Raw genomic sequence first — 25603 nt, 5'->3', positions numbered from 1 at the left:
TGTAGAGGAAGCATTAGTTTGAGAAGGCTATAAGAAAATCCAGCTTTCCAGACAGACAACAGATCAAAAATAGACAAACTATGTAGAGGAAGCATTACTTTGAGAAGGCTATAAGAAAATCCAGCTTTCCAGACAGACAACAGATCAAAAATAGGCAAACTATGTAGACATCTTTTCCCAAAATCAAGACACCTCTCCACCACAAATTGACCTCTCTCTTGGCCACTCTTTACTTTCGTCTATTATGGCAGCGGTGAGTAGCGGGCCTTTTTTTTCTATGCACTTTTTGTTGCCCTTGAGCCGTCTCCTTTGTTGTAAAAATAAATAAATAAATAAAAGCTACAGAAATCCAGAGAGCCAGACACACAGAGAAAATGAGACAGCAAAAGGAAGAAGAAGAAATGAAAAGGGAAAACTAAGACAAGGAGAGGAAGAGAGAAATGAAAAAGGAAAAGAATGAAAGGAAAACGGTGAAAAAATAAAACATAAGAACAGAAAGAGAACAAAAAATGAGAACGGAGGAAAATGAAACAGGGATAAGTAGAGAAAGAGAAGGAAAGCAATACTACCAAAGAGACAGACACAGAGAAAATGAGAAGTAGATAAAACAACCATTAGCACTAAAAGCTACAGAAATCCAGAGAGAGACAGAGACAGACACAGAGACAGACAAAGACATAAACACAGAGAAAATAAAAACAAAAAAACAACCATTACAAAAAGCTACAGAAATCCAGAGAGAGACAGACACAAACAGAGACAGACAAAGACATAGACACAGAGAAAATAAAAACAAAAAAACAACCATTAGCACTAAAAGCTACAGAAATCCAGAGAGAGACAGACACAAACAGACAGACAAAGACATAGACAGACACAGAGACACAGACAGACACAGAAAATAAGAGAAGCAGAAAAAAAAACATTACAATAAGCTACAGAAATCCAGAGACAGAGAGAAAAACAGAGACAGACAAAGACATAGAGAGACCCAGACAGACAGACAGAGAGAATTTGAGAAGCGAATACAACACGAGAGAAAAACAGAGACAGACAAAGACATAGAGAGACCCAGACAGACAGACAGAGAGAAAATGAGAAGCAAATAAAACAACCAGAGAGACAGAGAGAGAAAATGAGAGACAGACATAGACAGACCCATCAATTAAAAGCCACAACCAGAGATAGAGACAGAGAGACATGCGAACAAAGAAAAATGGGTCGCCAACTCACCAATCAGCTCCAGGGACGAGGAGTTCAGGAGACTGTACTCAAGCCTCATGGGTCATTCCACGCTAATGTCATCCTGAGGGCCATAATTGAAAAATGGTCTAAACTAGGTTTGTAATACATCAAATTAAAGCTGAAAACCTGTAGTTTCCAAATTCGAAGAGAAAACGAAAAAATATCAAGCCAATTTTTTGTATGAGGCTTTTGAAGTTGAAGAAAAGTGAAAAAAAATTTTTTACCAAAAAAACATAATTTTATTTTCCCATTTTTACATTAAATGAAAGGCTGTTGATTCCGACCTCGATGTATGTTAGAAGTATGGTCAGTGCTGTATTAGGTTAGGATGTAGTTGGTAATTCTAAGCAATTCAGTACTCAGTAATAATTAATTATATAAAACAATGTTGATTGAAACGACCATAACGAAAATTTGATGTTTGTTTTTATAGGTCAGTGATTTTTTGGAGCAGCTTAATATAACTTCATATCCAATGTAGATTTAGTTGGGGGGTACCTATGCACCATTGGCCTTTTCTCTCTGGATATCTAAATTTTTCTGTAATTACGTTACGGTCGTTTCATTTTTTCTGTTACGGAACAACATGAAGACACACAACAATGCATTCCTGGAACAGAAAGAGAACCTAACAGTAGGGCACATCATTATTCAAACAGACTTTGCTGAGAATTATGCCATTAAACACCAAAATGAAGTAGTGGCAGCCCACTGGATGCCAAGCCAAGGGTAGGCGGTGGCCGAACTGGTAGCGTACTGGACCCACATTCGCCGCGTGATGGACGACGCGGGTTCGAATCCTCACGCTACCACTCGGATTTTTCAGTCACCGCCGAGTGGCTTAAAACTACCCACATGCTGTCCTGAAGACCACCCATCAACCCGGACTCTAGAGGAAGCCGTCCAAGCGAATCAAGAACGAGTTCCGGGGGGCAGCATGAGCCAATGCAAGATGGCGCCACTATAAACACTCGCCTGCGCCAGAACGGGCTGGGCCGACCATCAGGCCCCACCTGGAAGAAGCCTTGGGCCGACCATCAGGCCCCACCGGGAAGATGCCTACCGGCGTAATAGGCAACAACGTAAAAAAAAAAAAAATAAATAAAAATAAATAAATAAAAAAATAAAAAGCACAGGAGATTCCGTGACTATATACACCTCAGTTGTCCACTATGTACAAGATGAAGAACAACATACCAAGGCTTATGCCTTAGTTTCAGACACCATGGCACATTCAAGCCTTGAGGCACAGGTGTTCAACAGTAAAATAATTGATGACCTGAAGGCTGACTCTGTTCCCATCAAGCACATTTCTCTTTGGACGGATGGAGCAGCAGCCCATTTTAAGAATAGGTACTCCATAACTGCTCTCACCTTCTATGATCAGATCCATGAGGCTACTGCAGAGTGGAACTTTTTTGAAAGCTATCATGGGAAAGGCGCTCATGATGGTATTGGTGCACTAATCAAGTGGAATGTGTACCGTAGAGTGCTGCAGGGCCGTGCTACTGTTCGCTCAGCATTGGACCTGTACAAAATTGCTACTGAGATATCAAACAAAACAACTGTACTGTACGTCTCCAAGAATGAAATTGAAAGTGAAAAAGCAGGCTATGAGAAAATTTGGAAAGGATGTAGAGCAGCACACTCAATACAACAGTGTAGAAGTGTTAAGACTCTTGGACACTATCGAGTGGCACTATACCATAACACCCACGATGACACTGCTTTCACTAATTGTAATCTGGAACCACAACATCTCGATTCTGATGATGAACACATTAGTAGCTCTACCACTAGCCGTGAGTTTTCCAGTGAAGAGGATGTTGCATCAAACTGGGCATCAGCAGTTGAGTCTGATGTCGAAGATGTTTCTGTCACAGATGCAAAACTTGAAAAATGTGACGATCTTCATGACATCACTTCTGTTTGTGAAAGAATGATAGGGTCCTGTGTGCTAGTAAAATATGTTGGAAAGAGATCAGTTTTACACTTTGCAGCAGTTGTAGAGGGAAAAGAACTAGTTGATGGTGAGATGTTAGTCAATATAAATTGTTTGAAGTTGTCAGGCAAGAATGTTGCAGGGGACCTCACATTTGTGTTCCCAAAATATGGAGATCGTGACACTATTCAAGACGACATGATTGTAAGGAATCTCCCAGTGCCAAGTATTCGCAGGGATACCTACATTTTTCCAAATGTGTCATTTCCTGTCACTATCCAATAAATAATATTTCCTGTCTATCTATCTATCTATCTATCTATCTATCTATCTATCTATCTATCTATCTATCTATCTATCTATATATATATATATATATATATATATATATATATATATATATATATATATATATATATATATATATATATATATATATATATATATTAGTGGCCCAAAAAGCCATAATGTCCTGGTACTTAATTATTGCCATTATTTTTGCTTTATTTCTTAAGGGAAATTGCAGTGAAACGACCGTAACGAAATTTTCGAAACGACCGTAACGGCGTTCTTTATTTTTTGTATGAAAAACTGAAATGGTAATTGACAAAACCTATACATATTTGCATAACTTAAAGCTTCATCTATAACATGCATATAAAATATTTGGAAATTTCTTTGTATTCTCACAGAGTTTTGCATATGTACAACACTAAGTCAAACTGCGGGTTGCATTTGTGAAACGGCCGTAACGTCCTCTTCAACAATAAATAACAAGAACAACAATAAACACAGAATGTTCCGGATAGTCTCATTAACCTCTTTAGCCATTAGTACTATCTTGGTAAAAATCATATCAAGCTAACCGCATAACTTCTAGAGATACAGGTAAGAGTACACCAATAAGTTACTTCCGAATGAAACGACCGTAACGGTGGAATGACCCTCATAATGATGTCACCGTCCGGGTCCTGCTTGTCCTTCTGCAAACACCACCAACAGCGAGGTAAAAAGTCGCCGAGTCAAATCCTGCCACACCACACCACACCATACCCAGCCAGACCACACACCACACCACACCATACCCAGCCATACCCAACCACACCACACACCACACCACACCATACCCAGCCACACCACACCACACCGTACCCAGCTGCACCACACACCATACCCAGCCACACCACACACCACACCACACCATACCATACCCAGCTGCACCACATACCACACCATACCCAGCCATACCACACACCACACCATACCCAGCCGCACCACACACCACACTACACCATACCATACCCATCCGCACCACACACCACACTATACCATACCCATCCGCATAACACCACACCATACCCATCCGCACCACACACCACACTATACCATATCCATCCGCATAACACCACACCATACCCATCCGCACCACACACCACACTATACCATACCCATCCGCATAACACCACACCATACCCATCCGCACCACACACCACACTATACCATACCCATCCGCATAACACCACACCATACCCAGCCACACCACATTACCCTCCCTCTCCTTCCCTTCCCTTTCTCAGACTAGCTTTCCCTTCCCTTCCCTTTTCCTTCCTTGCTCTGCCTTCCCTTCCCTTTTCCTTCCTTGGCCTTCGATTCCCTTCCTTGCCTTTTCTTCCCTTCCCTACTGCAGCCTTGCCTTCCTCTCTCTTCCCTTCCTCTCCCTCCCATCCCCTTCCCTACCTTGGTCACTATAACTACTGTAGGCAGACACACTTCAGAAGTGGATCTTCATGTGCCTGGCAATGTCTCTCTTTGTCTTAAAGAGCTTTCCACAAACATCACACTTGAACTCTCTAAGGCCATAGTGCCTGAAGACGTGTTCATTGAGTGCCTGCTTCACACTGAACCTCTTCCCGCACTCTTCACACTCATGACTTTTTACACCAGTGTGTGTAAGGGTGTGTGTATCAAGGTGACTCTTCCGGATGAATTTTTTCCCACATTCCTTACATTCATAGTTCTTCACACCAGTGTGTGTAAGGGTGTGTGTATCAAGGGTACTCTTAAGGATGAATAGTTTCCCACATTCCTTACATTCATAGTTCTTCACACCAGTGTGTGTAAGGGTGTGTGTATCAAGGTGACTCTTCTGGATGAATTTTTTCCCACATTCCTTACATTCATAGTTCTTCACACCAGTGTGTGTAAGGGTGTGTCTATCAAGGTTACCCTTCCGGATGAATTTTTTCCCACATTCCTTACATTCATAGTTCTTCACACCAGTGTGTGTAAGGGTGTGTGTATCAAGGTGACCCTTCAGGGTGAATAGTTTCCCAAATTCCTTACATTCATAGTTCTTCACACCAGTGTGTGTAAGGGTGTGTCTATCAAGGTGACCCTTCAGGGTGAATAGTTTCCCACATTCCTTACATTCATAGTTCTTCACACCAGTGTGTTTAAGGGTGTGTCTATCAAGGGTACTCTTCTGGATGAATAGTTTCCCACATTCCTTACATTCATAGTTCTTCACACCAGTGTGTGTAAAGGTGTGATATCTGAGGCCTCCCCTTGTGGTGAATTCTTTTCCACACTCCAGACACACAAACTTCCTCTCTCCTTTGTTGCTGGAGTTGCCAGCAGCAAGTTGCTTCATCTGGTGACCACTGACCCTCCTGCCCCCTGCAGCAGTCTGCTCCTGCTTGTCCTGGCCACTCATGCTGCTGTCCAGCCCTGCAGATGAGGCGGCCCCAACCTTTGCGGCGGCTGAGTGTGTTGTTGTTGTCCTCGTTCTTTCCTTGTTCTCTTTTCCTCCACACACCGGAGGCCTAGGGTCCGTGGTCGTGGTCGAGGGTGGACGTGCCCGTGAGAGCTCTGTAAAAGTGAAGGAATTCTCCAATAGTAATATTGCCAGAAGAATGAATCGTTCCAAGAATAATCCGTCTAGTAAGCAGGCGGGCACAAAAACCAAGGATACTGTTGGATCTGGCAAAACAAGCCTTGCGGCTGGGGGCGGGGATGATCAGCTGACAGGGGCAGACGATAGCGACGCAGATAAACAAACAGACACATGCCCAGTCTGTAAGGTTAAGGTTGGTGAGGAAGACAAGGCTCTAGGCTGTGAACTATGTGAAATGTGGCACCACATAAAGTGTGAGGAGGTCACTGAGGCAGTGTATAATTTCCGGAGCAGCAATCAAGTAAGTAAGATTCACTGGTATTGTACCAAATGCGATATTGTTGCGGGGAAATTGTTCAAACAAGTAACCAACACATCCAAGAGACAGGATAAAGTAGAAAGACGTATGGATGCCCTGGAAACTAAAACCACTGAGGCCTTAGAGGAGATCAAGAGTGATGTCAAGAGTCTGAAGGAGGAAATTAGAGATGATATCAGGTCTCAAGTGAACAGTGAGTTCAAATCTAGGATTGATGAAGTCAAGCAGAAAGTTGGGGAGGAAGTCAAGAGTGTGATTAATGAAGCAGTGGAAAGCAAAACAGTTGATATAACAGTTGACACGAGGAACAAAGCAAGGCGGATCCAGAAAATCAATTTTGGGGAGCCCGCTGGTAAAATTTCATAAGTTAGCGACAGCCTCAAACAGTGAAGACCAATGGATAGTGATGGCGGTTCTTTGCTTAAAATCCGCAGCTCCCGAGCAATCAACGTATATGTGACAAATGAATTTTTCTTGTATCTATATATGAAGTGCAATCAATATTAAGCTGGCAAGCAATAACAAGAAATAATTCAAACTGCACATCCGACCTGTAAAAAGGCATATCTGAACAGGGAGAAATCATCACCATACGATCACTCGAAGAAAACTAAATGTTTATTTCGCTATGTAAGCAGCAAGGGTGATCATAATACAGGTCATATATAAATTACAAACCTGACCTTTACAAAAAAGAGCTATTATGTGAAATTAGACGCAGCTGAAGATAAAAAGGAATTCTTATAGGGCTTCTTTTACATGGGATTGAGGTAACACATTTGCAAAGATTGGCTGATCTAAAGAAATATATTTACAAATTCCCAAGTATTCAACAAGTGCCTCACCAAGCAAAGAGTAGTCGGCGGTTTTTTTCGCCGAATTTGCTTATCAATCTCTCGACTGAAATGGGGATATCATGGTGGACACAGAGGAGGGCAAGCCCGTTCAGGCGCTCTTGGCCGACGGTACTCCTCAGATGCTGGTGCTGGCGTGTGCCTGGGCTTCTTTGATCGTTTGGAAGACCGGAACAGATAATCCCCAGCGCTCTGCTTCTGCTTTCACGAGTGTCAGGGATTCAATGTCGAGTTCGTAGAGCTTCGCCACTTGAAGCACAACCGCACGCAACATCCGTTTCTGGGCCTTTGAGGAGTTGCTTGAGCTGAAGTGCGACAGGCACTGTGTCGTCACCGAACCGACTCTTCAACTCAGCCAAGATGTGGTCCACGAACGGAATGTACACCGCCCGGCGGTAGTACTCCTCAGCATTCTCGCACGGAACATTTGATCGCTGGGTCTGTCGTCCACAGAGTCGTGGCACAGGGATGGTGTCATGCGATGACCCCACCTCGACCAAAAGCTCTTCCGCTTTCGTGAACACATCGTGAAAATGATTCTCCGCATCTGCTCTGAACTTGGCAAAAATGGTCTCGATGCCACGGCATCGGCTGACACCAGGTCGCCATCTTTCCTCTGAAGTTTGGCTCGGCTCGAGAGTATGTGCCAATATACACTCCACTACAACCAGTCCAACAAGAAAGCAGGAAACACGTATGGCGATGAGAAGGAGCCCAGCGGTGGCGTCAAGTTCCTCCTTGAGAAAAACAGCGATGACAGGCAGAAATTCAACGAAAACCATCATTCTGTCATGCCTCTCAATCCACCTGGTGGGGCACAGGGGAACAAGCTTTTCGCGCTTGGCCGAGGTAACCTTGACAACCTCTGTGAAGCGGAGAGAGCGCATATTTGAAGGATGAACGAAGTTGTACACCTGGGTCAGTGTTGTACACCTGGGTCAGTGTTGTACACCTGGGTCAGTGTTGTACACCTGGGTCAGTGTTGTGCACCTGGGTCAGTGTTGTACACCTGGGTCAGGTTGTACACCTGGGTCAGGTTGTACACCTGGGTCAGGTTGTACACCTGGGTCAGTGTTCTACACCTGGGTCAGGCTGTACACCTGGGTCAGTGTTGTACACCTGGGTCAGGTTGTACACCTGGGTCAGGTTGTACACCTGGGTCAGTGTTGTACACCTGGGTCAGTGTTGTACACCTGGGTCAGTGTTGTACACCTGGGTCAGTGTTGTACACCTGGGTCAGGATGTACACCTGGGTCAGTGTTGTACACCTGGGTCAGGTTGTACACCTGGGTCAGTGTTGTACACCTGGGTCAGTGTTGTACACCTGGGTCAGTGTTGTACGCCTGGGTCAGTGTTGTACACCTGGGTCAGGTTGTACACCTGGGTCAGTGTTGTACACCTGGGTCAGTGTTGTACATCTGAGTCAGGTTGTACACCTGGGTCAGTGTTGTACACCTGGGTCAGTGTTGTACACCTGGGTCAGTGTTGTACACCTGGGTCAGTGTTGTACACCTGGGTCAGGTTGTACACCTGGGTCAGTGTTGTACACCTGGGTCAGTGTTGTACACCTGGGTCAGTGTTGTACACCTGGGTCAGGTTGTACACCTGGGTCAGTGTTGTACACCTGGGTCAGTGTTGTACACCTGGGTCAGTGTTGTACACCTGGGTCAGTGTTGTACACCTGGGTCAGGTTGTACACCTGGGTCAGTGTTGTACGCCTGGGGAACTGTGGGGAACCGGGGGGGTGAGCCCATATCACTGAAAAATGGCCTTCCAAAATTTCCCTAGAAAAATCCCTAAATCAGGAAAAATTCCCTAGTCTCGAAAGTAAGGAAAATCCCTACCGTATACTCACATGCGTGGGCTAATCGCTAACCAATCATACCATCGCTAACCACCCCAAAACAGCCCTGAGCCATGACTCAAGGTCATCCAGGACTCGGGCTGAACAGGCCCAGGCTATACCCGGCCCTCAGCACGGCAGCCGTTGGGCTGCGTGTTCTAAAAAAAATAAAATAACCACGCGTGGTGGACCTGGTCTCACATGCGTGGGCTAGTCGCTAACCAAGCATACCATCGCTAACCAAGCGTACCATCGCTAACCAAGCGTACCATCGCTAACCAAGCGTACCATCGCTAACCAAGCGTACCATCGCTAACCAAGCATACCAACGCTAACCAAGCGTACCGTTGCTAACCAAGCGTACCGTCGCTAACCAAACGTTTGTAGAAAAAAAATATATGAAGACCTAGTGATGCTTCATACGGCAGGTAATGAATGCGAGCTATTTTGCGGCGGCGGCGTTAGCTCGATTAATCCCTTTAGGGAGCTGTGGTTTTGGTGGTCGTTAGCTCGATTAATCCCTGTAGGGAACAGTGGTTTTGGTGGTGGACGGCCAAATCACTGAAAAATGGGCTTTCAAAATGTCCCTACAAAAATCCCCAAAATCGGGAAAAATCCCTAGTCTCTAAAGAAAGGAAATTCCCTAACGTATACTCTTTTAATCTATTCCTATATAACGTAGCAGCCGCCGCAGCGGGTCTGTTGACGAGTGTAGGGCGTGCAATTGGATGGTCAGCGTAGTTGAACCCCCACCCCACCACCCCAATCGTAGTCGAGCAACTCTTGGGAAATGTCATGTTTCATAATTACATATGGTACAATACTGATGGTTAACCCGTCCACTTCTTGTAAGTTGATGCTAGATAATTTTTACCGAGTAGTTTAAGGTACAAAATAAAACAGATTTGTGACAGCTGTCATCCAGATCGAACTGACGCTCCTGCTGTTAACTGACGCGGGAGTGACCTACCGACTGCTACGTATGACCCTGGCCTCCATTTTACTCAAACTCCACTAAAAGTATCTCGCATTGAACAATATCCGTTTGTTTTCTGACACGTGCTTGTCACACCATGTGACACATGACACGCCCGTGTCTTTGTTGGACCCGGTACTGGGATAGTAATCGGTCCTTTTGTCAACCTACATGCACACCAATAAAGAGGTTAAATACTCAGTTAACACTTACCGAAAGGTAAAGTAGACTGATATTTTGAGGGAGTGAGTGTCGGGCCTTCCATCCATTATGGCGGCTTGAAAACAACTGACTTCAGGAACCCACCGTTAGGTGCCGCCGCTGATACCCTCGCTTAGTAATATTTTACGAATGTATTAGAAAATACAAATAGCTGCGGCATTAGTTGCTTTAATATAGAGAAAAAAATAACGTAAAACTCTTAAAAGACCGTTTTTTTGTCCGAAATTGTTATAATCCATGCGCATTTTGGATATTACTGACTTAGGAACTAGTTTGTAGGGTGCACTGCAAGGCAGGTATGAGGCTCAGTCTGTGTATAGAGGCGGTTGTGAAACAATAACAATGGACTTAGAAAATCCAAGCCACCTAACTCTATAATTAAAGAGGCTTGTCCCCCTGGCCCCTCCCCAAGGTAAAACGTATACGAAAATGCATTATAATGATAATTCTTTCACGTGCTAAATTACTACGAATATTGGTTTGTAGTGGTTATTCTTAAGTTTTGCCGAAAAGATATATGAAGAGATACTGATGTTTCATAAGGTAGGTAATGAGATACTGGTACGGACCTAAAACGAATCTTAACCCTGGATAGCTACATGGACGAGGACGACAGGTGGCAGTGAGGTGTGGGTGCAGTAGGGTGACGGGGTACTGGATGCGTGCCTAGTACCGCCGGTATAACGAGGATCAAGCCTCTACCTGTAACCCCTGTAACTACACCTCACCCATCGTGAGTAGTGGGGGGGATTCTGGAGCTGCCCTGTGTAGGCCACCCGGCCTCTTGCAGTTTCCCTATGTTCTTATGTTCTTATGAGTGGAGGGCGGCCTGTCTTGTGCAGGACAGCTTACCTACTTCTGCTGCATGAGAAGGTTAAGACTTCCCGGCGGCGGTGGTGGAGGTGTTGTCCTGGCAGTGTTGGGGCTGAGGGTGTCGCTGGCCAGCAGGTCCCCAGCGCTGGCCCGTGGGTGTGGAGCCTTCGTCGTCTTCTTCTTCTCGGGTGTTTTAGGGGGCTGGTTGGGCAGGGCCAGAAGGGATGCTGCTCGGGCCTCGGCGCGTGCTGTTGTTGTCACCTGGCAGCGTTGCCAACTGGAACTTTATAATTCCGCTACACACACGAGCCTCAAACACGCTACATTGGACCACAAACGATACAACTTGTAAATATATTTCCGCATCAGACGAAATAATGTTATCTGCTGGTTACTGTATAGCCAGGTACCCAAGGCAACACGAATCTGGCAGTGCAGTGCATTATACGGGTATAAGGGTACGTAAGGTTGGGGGGGTCATTTCCTGCGTACAACACACACATGTTTTGGCAGCACAATGCCTTACACGGGTGTGTGTCATAGGTAAGGTTGGGGCGGAATTATGGGCAAGACAGACGGCCCCTGACCACAGGAAGGCCCCATGACGGCAACACACCTGCCCTGACGGCCCCATGCAAAGAATAAAGGAAAGAAAGAAGGTGTGTTGAAAGGTCATCTTATCACCTACAAACACCTAGAGACAAACATTGGGGTGAGGGAGGGAGGGAAGGGTAGCACACACACACACACACACACACACACACACACACACACACACACAGACACAGACACACACACAAGTGAAATTATAAACACCAACCCACATACCCCAATCAAACACCTCCACACTAAACATCCTTTTTCGACCGTCCATGTTGAGAGAGGAGGAGGAGGAGGAGGAGGAGACGAGAGTAGATGTGGAGCCGCCAGCGATGGAGTTGGCGGCTGTTCCTCTGTCCTTCCCTTCGGCGGCTGCGGCGGGTGACTTCTTGGCTAGGGTAAGGGAGGATAGGTTAAGTTAGGAGATGTTAGGTAAGGCTAGGTGAGGTTAAGTTAGGGGTGGTCATGTAGTTTTATCTTTTAGAGTTCAAGGGCAATAAAACAAAAAAGGCATAAAAAACACTAGGTCCTGCCCCTGAACAGAGAGAAGGAAAAATGACAACGGAGCATAATTACCAGTGAGGGGGCGAGTCTCTCAAACTTGTCGGCCACCATCCAGTGATTGTACCTGGCGAACAGCATCATGAGGGCCAGGACCAGGTTGGCAAACTGCTTCACACGCTCTGAAAGACACAGAAACTGCTCAGCAAGGACTGTAAGCGGGCATCCTCAACACTTCCCCTCACATCAACTCTTTCCAAAGGCCAAGAAAAGGTATCAATTGCATTCTAATGACATGAGGTAATCCAGCTTTCCAGACAGAGCAACAGATAAAAAATAGACAAACTATGTAGAGGAAGCATTAGTTTGAGAAGGCTATAAGAAAATCCAGCTTTCCAGACAGACAACAGATCAAAAATAGACAAACTATGTAGAGGAAGCATTAGTTTGAGAAGGCTATAAGAAAATCCAGCTTTCCAGACAGACAACAGATCAAAAATAGACAAACTATGTAGAGGAAGCATTAGTTTGAGAAGGCTATAAGAAAATCCAGCTTTCCAGACAGACAACAGATCAAAAATAGACAAACTATGTAGAGGAAGCATTAGTTTGAGAAGGCTATAAGAAAATCCAGCTTTCCAGACAGAGCAACAGATCAAAAATAGACAAACTATGTAGAGGAAGCATTAGTTTGAGAAGGCTATAAGAAAATCCAGCTTTCCAGACAGAGCAACAGATCAAAAATAGACAAACTATGTAGACATCTTTTCCCAAATTTCAAAATGGCGCACCTTCACCCTGCCTCGGAGTCCCCGCCTGGGGGGGGGACCACTCTATATACTATGATCAATAGTTTTAAGCCTGTAAAGAATAACCATTGTATAAAATGGAAATAAAGTTTCTGATTCTGATTCCTCTCCCTTCCCTTCCCTTCCCTTATCTTTCTCTCCCTTCCCTTCCCTTTCATTCCATTCCCTTCCCTTTCCTTCCTTGACCTTCCATTCCCTTCTCCTCTCTTCCCTTTCCTTTCCTCTCTCTTCCCTTCCCTTTCTTTGTCTTCTCTTCTTCTAATCAAAAATAGATTAGATAAATTCATGGACAGCGATATTAGGTGGGGTTAGATACACGAGAGCTTAGGTTCAAAGGAGCTTCCTTGTACAGGCCTACCGGCCTCTTGGAGACTCCTACGTTCTTATGTTCTTATGTTCTTCCCTTCCTTGACCTTCCCTTCTCTTCCCTCCCCTTCCTTGACCTTCCCTTCCCTTCCTTGACCTTCCCTTCTCTTCCCTTCCTTAACCTTCCCTTCCCTTTCTCAACCTTCTCTTCCTTTCCTCTCCCTTCCCTTCTGTTCCCTTCCCTCACTCACCTCATCACTGGTTGGTCAAGTTATACACAAGCTCGGAGGAGTGGAAGATGCACTGGTGAGGAGGCTGGAAGACCACGAGGGGCGGCGCCAGGCTCACCATTAGACTGGGGAGGTACACGTGGGTTGCTCTGCGGAGAAAGTGCGCACCAGGTTACCTATTCAATTTGTTTTTCCAGAAGAGAGAGAGAGAGAGAGAGAGAGAGAGAGAGAGAGAGAGAGAGAGAGAGAGAGAGAGAGAGAGAGAACTATCACTACAAGCTACAGAAACCCAGAGACAGAGACAGACAGAGACCAAATGAGAAGTAGACATAAAACAGCCATTATCAAGACACCTCTCCACCACAAATTGACCTCTCTCTTGGCCACTCTTTACTTTCGTCTATTATGGCAGCGGTGAGTAGCGGGCCTTTTTTTTCTATGCACTTTTTGTTGCCCTTGAGCCGTCTCCTTTGTTGTAAAAATAAATAAATAAATAAAAGCTACAGAAATCCAGAGAGCCAGACACAGAGAAAATGAGACAGCAAAAGGAAGAAGAAGAAATGAAAAGGGAAAACTAAGACAAGGAGAGGAAGAGAGAAATGAAAAAGGAAAAGAATGAAAGGAAAACGGTGAAAAAATAAGACATAAGAACAGAAAGAGAACAAAAAATGAGAACGGAGGAAAATGAAACAGGGATAAGTAGAGAAAGAGAAGGAAAGCAATACTACCAAAGAGACAGACACAGAGAAAATGAGAAGTAGATAAAACAACCATTAGCACTAAAAGCTACAGAAATCCAGAGAGACAGAGACAGACAAAGAAAGACACAGAGACACAAACAGAGACAGACACAGAGAAAATAAAAACAGAAAAAAACAACCATCACGAAAAGCTACAGAAATCCAGAGAGAGACAGAGACAGACAGACAGACAGACAGAGAAAATGAGAAGCAAATAAAACATCCAGAGAGACAGAGACACACAGGGAGAGAAAATGAGAGAAAAACAGAGACAGACAAAGACAAAGAGGGACCCAGACAGAGAGAGAGAAAATGAGAAGCAAATAAAACATCCAGAGACACAGACATAGACAGACCCATCAATTAAAAGCCACAACCAGAGATAGAGACAGAGAGACATGCGAACAAAGAAAAAACAGGGTCGCCAACTCACCAATCAGCTCCAGGGACGAGGAGTTCAGGAGACCGTACTCAAGCCTCATAATGATGTCACCGTCTGGGTCCTGCTTGTCCTTCTGCAAACACCACCAACAGCGAGGTAAAAAAAGTCGCCGAGTCAAATCCTGCCACACCACACCACACCATACCCAGCCACACCACACACCACACCACACCATACCCAGCCACACCACACACCACACCACACCATACCCAGCCACACCACACCATACCCAGCCACACCACACCATACCCAGCCGCACCACACACCACACCACACCATACCCAGCCACACCACACCACACCAAACCCAGCTGCACCACACACCACACCCAGCCGCACAACACACCACACCACACCATACCCAGCCGCACCACACCATACCCAGCCGCACCACACACCACACCATACCCAGCCCCACCACACCACACCACACCCAGCCGCACCACACACCACACCACACCAAACCCAGCCGCACCACACACCACACCATACCCAGCCCCACCACACCACACCCAGCCGCACCACACACCACACCCAGCCTCACCACACACCACACCACACCCAGCCCCACCACACACCACACCACACCCAGCCCCACCACACACCACACCATACCCAGCCGCACCACACACCACACCCAGTCACACCACACACCATACCCAGCCACACCATACACCATACCCAACCACACCACACCACACCCAGCCACACCACATTACTCTCCCTTTTCCTTCCTTGGGATTTCCTTCCCTTTCCTTCCCTTCCTGTTCTTGGGCTAGCCTTCCCTTCCTCTTCCTCCCCTTCCTCTCCCTCCCATCCCCTTCCCTACCTTGGTCACTATAACTACTGTGGGCAGACACACTTCAGAAGTGGATCTTCATGTGCCTGGCAATGTCACCCCTTGTCTTAAAGAGCTTTCCACAAACATCACACTTGAACTCTCTAAGGCCATAGTGCCTGAAGACATGTCGATTGAGTGCCTGCTTCACACTGAACCTCTTCCCGCACTCTTCACACTCATGACTTTTTACACCAGTGTGTGTAAGGGTGTGTGTATCAAGGGTACTCTTCCGGATGAATTTTTTCCCACATTCCTTACATTCATAGTTCTTCACACCAGTGTGTGTAAGGGTGTGTCTATCAAGGTGACTCTTCTGGCTGAATTTTTTCCCACATTCCTTACATTCATAGTTCTTCACACCAGTGTGTGTAAGGGTGTGTGTATCAAGGGTACTCTTCAGGATGAATTTTTTCCCACATTCCTTACATTCATAGTTCTTCACACCAGTGTGTGTAAGGGTGTGTCTATCAAGGGTACTTTTCCGGATGAATTGTTTCCCACATTCCTTACATTCATAGTTCTTTACACCAGTGTGTATAAGGGTGTGTCTATCAAGGGTACTCTTCTGGATGAATTTTTTCCCACATTCCTTACATTCATAGTTCTTCACACCAGTGTGTGTAAGGGTGTGTCTATCAAGGTGACTCTTCAGGATGAATTTTTTCCCACATTCCTTACATTCATAGTTCTTCACACCAGTGTGTGTAAGGGTGTGTCTATCAAGGTGACTCTTCAGGATGAATTTTTTCCCACATTCCTTACATTCATAGTTCTTCACACCAGTGTGTGTATGGGTGTCTATCAAGGTTACCCTTCAGGGTGAATTTTTTTCCACATTCCTTACATTCATAGTTCTTCACACCAGTGTGTGTAAGGGTGTGTGTATCAAGGCTACCCTTCCGGTTGAATTTTTTTCCACATTCCTTACATTCATAGTTCTTCACACCAGTGTGTGTAAGGGTGTGTCTATCAAGGTGACTCTTCTGGATGAATTGTTTCCCACATTCCTTACATTCATAGTTCTTCACATCAGTGTGTGTAAGGGTGTGATATCTGAGGCCATGCCTTGTGGTTAATTCTTTTCCACACTCAAGACACACAAACTTCCTCTCTCCTTTGTTGCTGGAGTTGCCAGCAGCAAGTTGCTTCATCTGGTGACCACTGACCCTCCTGCCCCCTGCAGCAGTCTGCTCCTGCTTGTCCTGGCCACTCATGTTGCTGTCCAGCCCTGCAGATGAGGCGGCCCCAACCTTTGCGGCGGCTGAGTGTGTTGTTGTTGTCCTCGTTCTTTCCTTGTTCTCTTTTCCTCCACACACCGGCGGCCTAGGGTCCGTGGTCGTGGTCGAGGGTGGACGTGCCCGTGAGAGCTCTGTAAAAGTGAAGGAATTCTCCAATAGTAATATTGCCAGAAGAATGAATCGTTCGAAGAATAATCCGTCTAGTAAGCAGGCGGGCACAAAAACCAAGGATACTGTTGGATCTGGCAAAACAAGCCTTGCGGCTGGGGGCGGGGATGATCAGCTGACAGGGGCAGACGATAGCGACCAAGGAGACTATAGAACAGGAGAGGGGGCCTCTATGGGAGACCGTGGGCGGGTGTTGGTGTATGTCGGTTGCAACAGATGGCGCAGGAGCAGCGTTGTTTACATTCAGGCGCCTCCCCCCCTCCAGACCCCCCCCCAACCCCCAGAACCAATCAGCAGTGTTGCTACATGGGATCAAGCAGCAAATGTTGCTACTTTTTTTCTTCAGTCTGGTTATTTCCCATTTTAAATAAATAAAAATAAAGGTAGATAAATATTAAAATGAACAGTAGGAACTATATATACTGTATATATTTACTAGGTAGATATAGCCTGACTGCATGTCATGAGTAATGCTATTATTGTTATATTATTATACCGCAATTATATTACTTTCTCTGCATGTGTGGTTAAATGTGTTTTATGTGTTTAACCTTTCTGTATACATACTGGAATGAACCAAGGAATTGTAGCCCTACTGCCGTTCTTTAAAAACTATGTGATCATGTTTTTTCTTCCAAACTCATTGTTTTAGCACGCACGCTGGCTTCCATGAGTAATGATGATATATATACATTGAGTCATTGGTTTGTAGGGGGAAAGAGTGGGTGAATATAATTATCTTGGTCTAACTTATACTGTTTATTATAAGCTATTCGCAGCAATATCTTTCTCTGCTCCGATTGCAACGCTGCCTCGTTCAAAAATCATAACACCGCCGCGGCCGCCACGTTTACCAGCCGGAGCCTCAAATCATGTCCCTTTGTGGTGATAAAGAGGACACAGCCTGGTGTGAAGCTACATTTATTACGGAAGGATGCCAGCCGGGGTAAGTGACATATATAAATAATGATAATGTGGAAATTCTAATCATTTTCACGCTGACAACTGTTCTGAATTTGCTAACTGCATGCCTCCCCTCCTCCCGCGGCAAGAGGCCGAATGGCCTACACACGGCAGCTCCAGATTCCTCCCCATTACCACCTGTCAGCCTCGTCCATGTAGCTATCCAGTCTACTCATAAAACAAGCTATCGTCCCTGCACTCACTATGTGATTGCGGAATCTATTCCATTCCCCCACCACCCTATTATTAAACCAATGCCTGCCCATTTAGTTCCCTCCTAAATCTATACTTTTCTAATTTAAGTCAATTACTGCATGTTCTATCTTGCCAAACATCTTATGCAAAAGTTAACCAGCATCTCCACTCTTTCATCCCTTACACTGATAAACTGGAACAGCCTTCCATTGTCCGCATTTCCTCCTGCCTATAATTTGACCTTCAAGAAGAGTGTATCAAGACTCTACTTTTGTCTGTTTGGGAGTGGTGAGTAGTGGGGCTTTTTTTTCTAGTACGCTTTGTTGCCCTTGAGCTGTCTCCTTTGTTTAAAGAAAATAATAATTAAATAAATGGAAGTTGGCCGCCAATGCTTCCAACACATTTTGGTGACATATCTACAAGTGGCTGGTGACTGTAAGCATCTCAGCAACCTGCATGCATCTATGCCATTCCTATCACGGTGCATGGAGCAAGCTTCACATAACACTCAGACAGAGACAGTTTAATTATGGTTACATATCAGACTCAGTTTATTGCTCAGTCTATTAGATGCAGTGCTGTTAATATTGTTAGTGGTAGTATTAGTACAATTAATGTATTTATTTTAATTAATTTATCTATTTATTTATTATATTCTTAGTGTTTGAAAATTCCAATACTAGTATTAAGATAAACAAAAATATCAGAAATATATTTACACTCATTAATTATTATTGCTTTTCTTATTATTACTTCCTTCAATGTCCTGGCACTTTGACATCTAGTGCTTTTCCATCTAGCAGCCAAAATTGTGGTCTTTCTCAATGTGTATGCCCTAAGTCTTCATTGGTGTAACTAGCTATATAACATAAAAATCTGCATCTCTCTCTCTTCTCACCCAGTTGTCCCCGTACATCCTTTCAGTATCCAAAGAATTTCAATTTACATCTTGTAATCACTCAACTAATGCAGTGCAATCCTCATCTCTGTATTTTACCGTGTGGACATACTCTTTCCTTCCATGTTCCACTGTCGTATGTTATTCCACATCTAACACAACCACATCCCAACAGACCCGAACACGTCCGATATCATCCAAGAGAATGTGGCAGCTGAAGGGGGAGAGGCCAAGGGTGAAGACATTTAGCCACCCCCCCTGAAGTACATGGCATCATTCAACCCTCTTGGTGAGCTGCAGGAATGTGCTTCCCATTGCAGTGCACCAGCTCCATGTACTGATTTTGGTATGAATACTTCATCTAGTGTTTGTTGATTGTTGTGTTATTAATCTAATTATGACTTCACAAAATAGACTGTGCAAGTCACTTAACACATGCCCTGCTCAACATCACTTTTAAGTTGTAGAATTCCTTCATATGGATGCTGATTTATGTATCCTGAAATGATTGGATATTGATTGTCTTAACATTTTTTTTTGTCCATGATCATTGAACCATGTTACGGTATGTCCTTGGGTGCAGATCCAGGAAATGAGTTTTTGGGAGGACGTCAGACTTTTTGCGGGTGGAAGGAGCATAAGCATTACCGATTAGCCATTCTCGGCAGTCCTGGTCTTGAAAAACTGGTGGAGTGACCTAAATCAATAGGTATAACGGCCTGGACTTTGTGCCAAAGCATTGTTTTAGCCGCAGCGCGCTTTTGAACTAGTTTTCCTGTATCACTCAGGAACATTGGGGGGGCCTGGGCCCCCCTTTGGATCCACCAATGTAGCTATGTCTTATAATATATCTCTCCTTTACAGTCTGATGGTGCATCCCTCTAGGTTGTCAAGTTTTAGTAGCTACTCATGAGAAGTATTCCTTATAATGATCATTGATTTCCAGGTGGTTTGCACTAAAAAAAGTGTCGTGTAACCTGCCGCAATTAATAATGAGCTGTAGTCAACCCTTGCTTTAAAGAACCAATATGGAGGAGGGGGGTGATGTTATATCCAAAAATCTTTTACATCAGAAGTATCCAACCTTTTTGTGTATAATAAACTTTGTTTGTTACATGAACTTAAAAGTTCACAATTTCCATACATGATTCTTTTTTCCTTGTATTTGATGATTAATCCTGACATGTATTTCCATTATCAGTAGGTAATATATAGTAACAAGACAATAATACACATTATAACAATGTATATATTATAGCCCAATGAGTGCACAAGATCATTTACCTCATCAGTGACGCCAAGTCCTTCCCTAAATTATTTGTCCAAATTTGTGACACCAAGTATAATAATTAGTTTTAGTGACCTTTTGCATCCATTTTTCACTTTGATTAAAAAATTGCCTCTCAACAGGGTGTGAACTTGATGGGGTTGGAGGAAACTCGACTCGGCCATCAAGCTCACCACAATATAGTAAGGAACCTCTTGTTCTCAGTGATAATTTATCCTCTTTAGTTACTATTCCATGTTGTTTTAATCACAACTTATGTGTTGGAAATATTACAGCTTAATAACATACTTCACATCTCTGCATACAAATTGAGTTCAATATTTAACTGTTACACCAGTAGGCTTCATATCTTAAAAAAAAGGTATGTAAAAAGGTTGACATTTTGAATGATATATTTAAACTCTTTATTATGTTTCTATGGGTGTAGTACCGTTACGATTAGTCGAGTGATCAGCATATGGGTCTTATGTTTTTGATAGCATAGGTTCAAATTTTGCCATAGGCTGGCAATTGATAGTAACAGTAGTGTCCACAGATACCTACCTGTTTCTTGTTTATCCTGTTCCACTTTAAACCATGACTGGCCAATCTTTGAAGAGGTAGCATAACCTTGAAGTGCCACTAACAAACCTTTGTCCATTCTTCTGATGTGATCCTTTTTTTTTCCCCCACCTGCCTATAGCGCCGGTAGGTTTTCTTCAGGGGTCTGACGGTCAGCCCAGGCCTGTCATGATGCAGGCAATTTTTTTTATAGTGGCGCCATTTAGCATTGGCTCATGCTGCCGCCCGGAACTCATTTTTGATTCACTTGGATGGTTTAGCAGGGCTTAGGTATGGCTAACATTGCAGAAACAGGGAATTTTTAGATTTTTAGTGTGGCAACACATTGACAAATGTTTTAGTATGGACTGATCATCAAAGATATATATGGTAAATGAGTGCTTGTAGATCTTGACATTATATCTGTCAAGAGTCTCCAGTTGTATCCTCTCCATCTCCTGAAAATATTACTCTTATCAGGCAATCTAAGTGAAGCCTTCCATCGAAGCTGGTGTGCAGACAATGTCAATGCTTAGATTCACTGTCCGTATAGCACTGAAAATAATGCAATTAGATGCACATATTTTATTAGAATTGTGATTAAATATTTTTCATGTATTTTCAGACATGAAAAGTGAAAATTGCTGCACACAACAGCCTGCTGTCTGCACCGGGAGGCAAGGCAGCTCAAAGCCCAGGCTGTTACAACTCCTGGGCAGTTTTTGCCCAGAGCCAGCAATTTTTTAGGTCCAATAGGGATGGATTTTTTCTGAGGTCAGGTTCAACATGCTGCAAGATCTAAGCCTAGTAGGAGATATGGGTTACAAGAGAGGAGGTTTGCTCTGGCCTTATACTATCAAAGTCCAAATGCTAATAGATTTCTAAGCACAGTATTTCACTTGCCTTCAGTTTCAACACTTCACTCATGACTCAGGGGTATTTCAGTACATGTTAGCTGGAGCAAACAGACTCTGACAGCCCTGCAGCAAAGAGCACAGGCTTTGTCAAAAGAAGAGAAACTTCGTGGGATTTGCCATTATTTAGTATTACTCTTGTTATGCCAAAAAAAAAATTCCATATACTTTGCCAAATATTGCAAGTAATGCACCATTGTTAGTCTTGCCTGTTATAAATCAGATCTTGTTCAATTAACAAGCTTTGGGTGTCTGCCACTTTCCAGTTGTAATGCAAGGAATCATTTATCTTCCCTGCCAGATATCGCATGTAATGCACCGTTGTTGGTTTTGCCTGTTATAAATCAGATCTTGTTCAGCTCACAAGCTTTGAATATCTGCCATTGTTTATTTCAGGTGTAATGCTTGGGAACATTTGTTCTCTTCCCTACCCAACAGTGTGCAATACTTTATTGTGGATTTTGCCTGTTATGTTTAATCTTGTTCAGGTAACAAGCTTTTGGTGTCTGCCTTACCTAATAATGTGCTGCAGTGACACTTGGCTTGGTTTCATAATGTGAAATACAGCATGTAATTTCATCACATTAAGTGTCTATCATCACGTGTCTGGCATCATTAATGTGGCTTCCAGGAGTAATCTTGTTTGTATTACAGCATGCAATTTTTTTCTGCTTTATATGATATACATAATCACATAGGTATGATTTTTTTTTTGACAAAATGTAATGGCAGTTGATATTCTTGACTAATGCATCATAAACCTTGTGAAAAATAATGCTTTTTTGAAGGGGGGGGATGGACAGAGAGTGGTTTGTTTGGTTGGCTAGTTCAAGGAGTTTCATATCAAATGATTTTATTACATCCAACTTTAATGTGTGCTAAAAACATATATTTTATGACATCCAACTTTAATGTGTGGTTCCTACAATAAATGCTACATGTTTACTGATGTAGCCTATGAAATACAAATCACTGTCTGGCCTGTAATTTGGTGTGTCATACTGCAGCATAACTTTCCTGCTATTTTCTTACACTATGAGTTGCCTTATTTTGTCTCATTTGCTTTTATCATATGTGCCTCCGCTGCAGAGTTGTGCCTACTGAGCTTAATATCTTCATGACCCTGACACCAAGGTCAGAGCTTGAGATCATACTGTGTCCTTCATCCCATTTTCACCTCCAGGCTCGGCTGTCTCCCAGGACCACCAAGTTATTGCATTCCATTTAAGACAACTCATGTGTTACCTTCTTGATGTCCTCCATCATGTATTTCAGCATGTTTTATGATGCTTTGCTCTTATATTGATGTGCCTTGCAACATTTTTATACAGTTTTTATTGTATATAACGCACCATTGTTGGTTTTGCCTGTTATAAATCGGGTCATTTTCAGTTAAGAAGCTTTAAGTGTCTCCCATTTATTTCAGTTGTAATGCTTAGAAGCTTTTGTTCTCTGCCCTGTCAAGCAGTATGCAATGCTTGCCATTATCTGGCACTTGTACAGTTAGTATGATATTTTTACTCAGCTAAGAGCATTTTGCAAACGGTAAAGGTACGGTTGGGGGCATACGCTGTAGCAGCACGTGGCCTCGGTGCTCATCTCTGTAACATTGGCCCTTGAGGGTGTGATGTTAGGGAACCCATTACCCTGGGACACAGGACCAGTGTGACATCCGGGTTAACCACAGTTGCAAAGGCATTATAGTAATCTAGCATGTATAGAATGTTGTATGCTTTGCTTGTATTTAAAGCACTGGATATGTTTGCTACACACACACACACACATATATATATATATATATATGTATATATATATATGTATATATATACATATATATATATATATATATATATATATATATATATATATATATATATATATATATATATATATATATATATATATATATATATATTAACAAATGCTTTCTACACCATATTTTTCCTAAAAATTGTTCCAGAGTTTACCAGCGTGAGGGATGAAAGAGTGAAGATGCTGGTTAACTCTTGCATAAGGGGTTTGGACAGTATAGGGATGAGCATGAGTAGAAAGTCTTCAGTTAGCAAGTTCAGAAGAGCAGTCAGCATGAAAATATCGATAGAAGATAGAAAGAGAGCCAACATGGCGGCGGAATTTGAGAGGTAGAAGACTATCAGTATGAGGAGGAGAGCTGATGAGACGAAGAGCCTTTGATTCCACTTTGTCAAGGAGAAGCTTACCTACTTCTGCTGCATGAGAAGGTTAAGACTTCCCGGCGGCGGTGGTGGAGGTGTTGTCCTGCCAGTGTTGGGGCTGAGGGTGTCGCTGGCCAGCAGGTCCCCAGCGCTGGCCCGTGGGTGTGGAGCCTTCGTCGTCTTCTTCTTCTGGGGTGTTTTAGGGGGCTGGTTGGGCAGGGCCAGAAGGGATGCTGCTCGGGCCTCGGCGTGTGCTGTTGCTTTCACCTGGCAGACAGTTTAGGGGTGGGCAGGTACCGGTACCAGTACCGGTACTAACGGTACCAGCTAAACGGCACGGTACCGGTACCAGATTGTTCGGATTTATTTATTGGATTATTGATAATTCTTCATGTCCGATTTTTTTTTAGGTTGCAATTAAATATTGTTATTGTTATTAGACTATGATCGAGTACCTCCATAATAACTATACATGCTATTTTTTTATCGAAAAAATAAATATTCACTTCATTCAGAGAGAGAGAGAGAGAGAGAGATCACCACTCAGTGAGTGGATATCTCGGTGATATGGGTACTCGATCATAGTCTAATAACAATAACAATATTTATTAGCAACTTAAAAAAGAAAACGAATCGGACATGAAGAATTAGCCAGTAACCCCAATAAATAAATCAAATGATAAAATAATGGAAACGGGAGCTGTGATGGAAACGGAAAGCATGACAAAATGGTGGGAACTTGGGGAGACGGTCAGCGAGGCAGTGACTCAGCGTTCAGAAGCTGTGCAAAGTGTTTACATATCTCCCTCCCACGGAGTCTCCTGACGGCGACACGGAACCCAAGTAACACGTCCGGCATAACAATATATTTCGTCCGATGCGGAAATGTACTTTACAAAAAAACTATTGCAACGGTTTTGGGTCCAATTTAGCGCGTTTGAGGAGCAGTTGGCAACACTGCCGGGACAACACAGCCGGCATGGCGGTTTGAAAACGTAAGCAATCACAACGGGGAAAAAACAAGAATTTAACGAAAACGACAGCACACAGTGGAGTGAAAGGAGAAGAAGTAAGTCACAAACATTCAGGGAGCAGGAGGAGGACGCGAGAAGCGGATAATAACGCCGGTAACAGTCACGAGGAGCACGAGACCATGCCGGAAAGACCTGGCAGCAGAGGGGAAGGGGCTAAGAAGAAGAGATGCTGCCAGTGCGATTTCACAGGGAAGCTCAATCATGAAGGTATGTGCAAGCTGTGAGGAGGAGGCGAGGAGGAAGAAGGAGGTGTGCCGTGCATGTGAGAAGAAAGTAAAAGAAGGAGACAAAGGCCTACAGTGTGATGGGTGTGAGAGCTGGGCCCATATTACATGTGAGGAGGTGAAAATGGAGTTATATGAAGGGCTTGAAAAATCTAAAGAGGAGCTATGGTTCTGTAGAAAATGCAAACCAGTGGTGAAAAGAAGTATAAATAAGGTGGGCCTACTTGAAGAGGAACTAGTGAGGAAAAAGAAAGAAATGGAACTGCAGACACAAGAATTGGAGGACATGAAGGAGTGGTTAAGAGCTTTAGAGGTAGAAAATAGAAGCATGGCAGAGCAGCTGAGAAACCTTGGGGGAGGAGGCGTGACCCAGGGACCTCGGGCACCTGAGA

General features: G+C 43.8%; 2 protein-coding genes and 1 long non-coding RNA gene across 82 annotated transcripts in view; 2 read left to right on the top strand and 1 right to left on the bottom strand.

Annotated features, from left to right (window-relative positions):
* Nucleotides 1-3726: 3726 nt before the first annotated feature.
* Nucleotides 3727-25603, bottom strand: part of LOC126984869 (zinc finger protein OZF-like) — a 79455-nt gene continuing 57578 nt past the window's right edge. For 11 of the 31 annotated variants that reach the window (XM_050839167.1, XM_050839155.1, XM_050839165.1 and 8 more), the window contains 2 exons: nt 11936-12100; nt 3727-6055 (listed from right to left, as the gene is read on the bottom strand). In XM_050839167.1, the coding sequence (XP_050695124.1) occupies nt 5897-6055; nt 11936-12100 (324 nt within the window). In that variant the 3' untranslated portion in view covers nt 3727-5896. Of the gene's footprint in view, nt 6056-11935; nt 12101-12283; nt 12391-13574; nt 13703-14726; nt 14809-16741; nt 16770-16825; nt 16945-23998; nt 24221-25603 lie in introns of those variants that run through there. The other 20 variants (XM_050839147.1, XM_050839142.1, XM_050839152.1 and 17 more) reach the window with 9 other exon arrangements.
* LOC126984872 (uncharacterized) overlaps nt 5031-25603 on the top strand; it is a 66589-nt gene continuing 46016 nt past the window's right edge. For 6 of the 50 annotated variants that reach the window (XR_007738114.1, XR_007738115.1, XR_007738117.1 and 3 more), the window contains exons 1-4: nt 5398-5492; nt 15796-15879; nt 16132-16299; nt 16382-16549. Coding sequence is in view for 2 of the 50 variants with exons in the window: in XM_050839170.1 (XP_050695127.1) it covers nt 15700-15879; nt 16132-16299; nt 16382-16549 (516 nt within the window). In the remaining 48 variants the exon portion in view is untranslated. The other 44 variants (XR_007738121.1, XR_007738119.1, XR_007738125.1 and 41 more) reach the window with 27 other exon arrangements.
* LOC126984879 (uncharacterized) lies at nt 16988-23557 on the top strand. Its single transcript, XR_007738140.1, has 4 exons — nt 16988-17927; nt 19213-19383; nt 20448-20507; nt 21491-23557. It is a non-coding gene; the product is annotated as an uncharacterized LOC126984879 (long non-coding RNA).

The sequence above is a fragment of the Eriocheir sinensis genome, chromosome 57, assembly GCF_024679095.1.
Source record: "Eriocheir sinensis breed Jianghai 21 chromosome 57, ASM2467909v1, whole genome shotgun sequence".
Taxonomy (NCBI): Eukaryota; Metazoa; Arthropoda; class Malacostraca; order Decapoda; family Varunidae; genus Eriocheir; species Eriocheir sinensis.
Note: the sequence above shows the minus strand (reverse complement) of the source record. Positions and strands in the feature narration are given on the sequence as shown.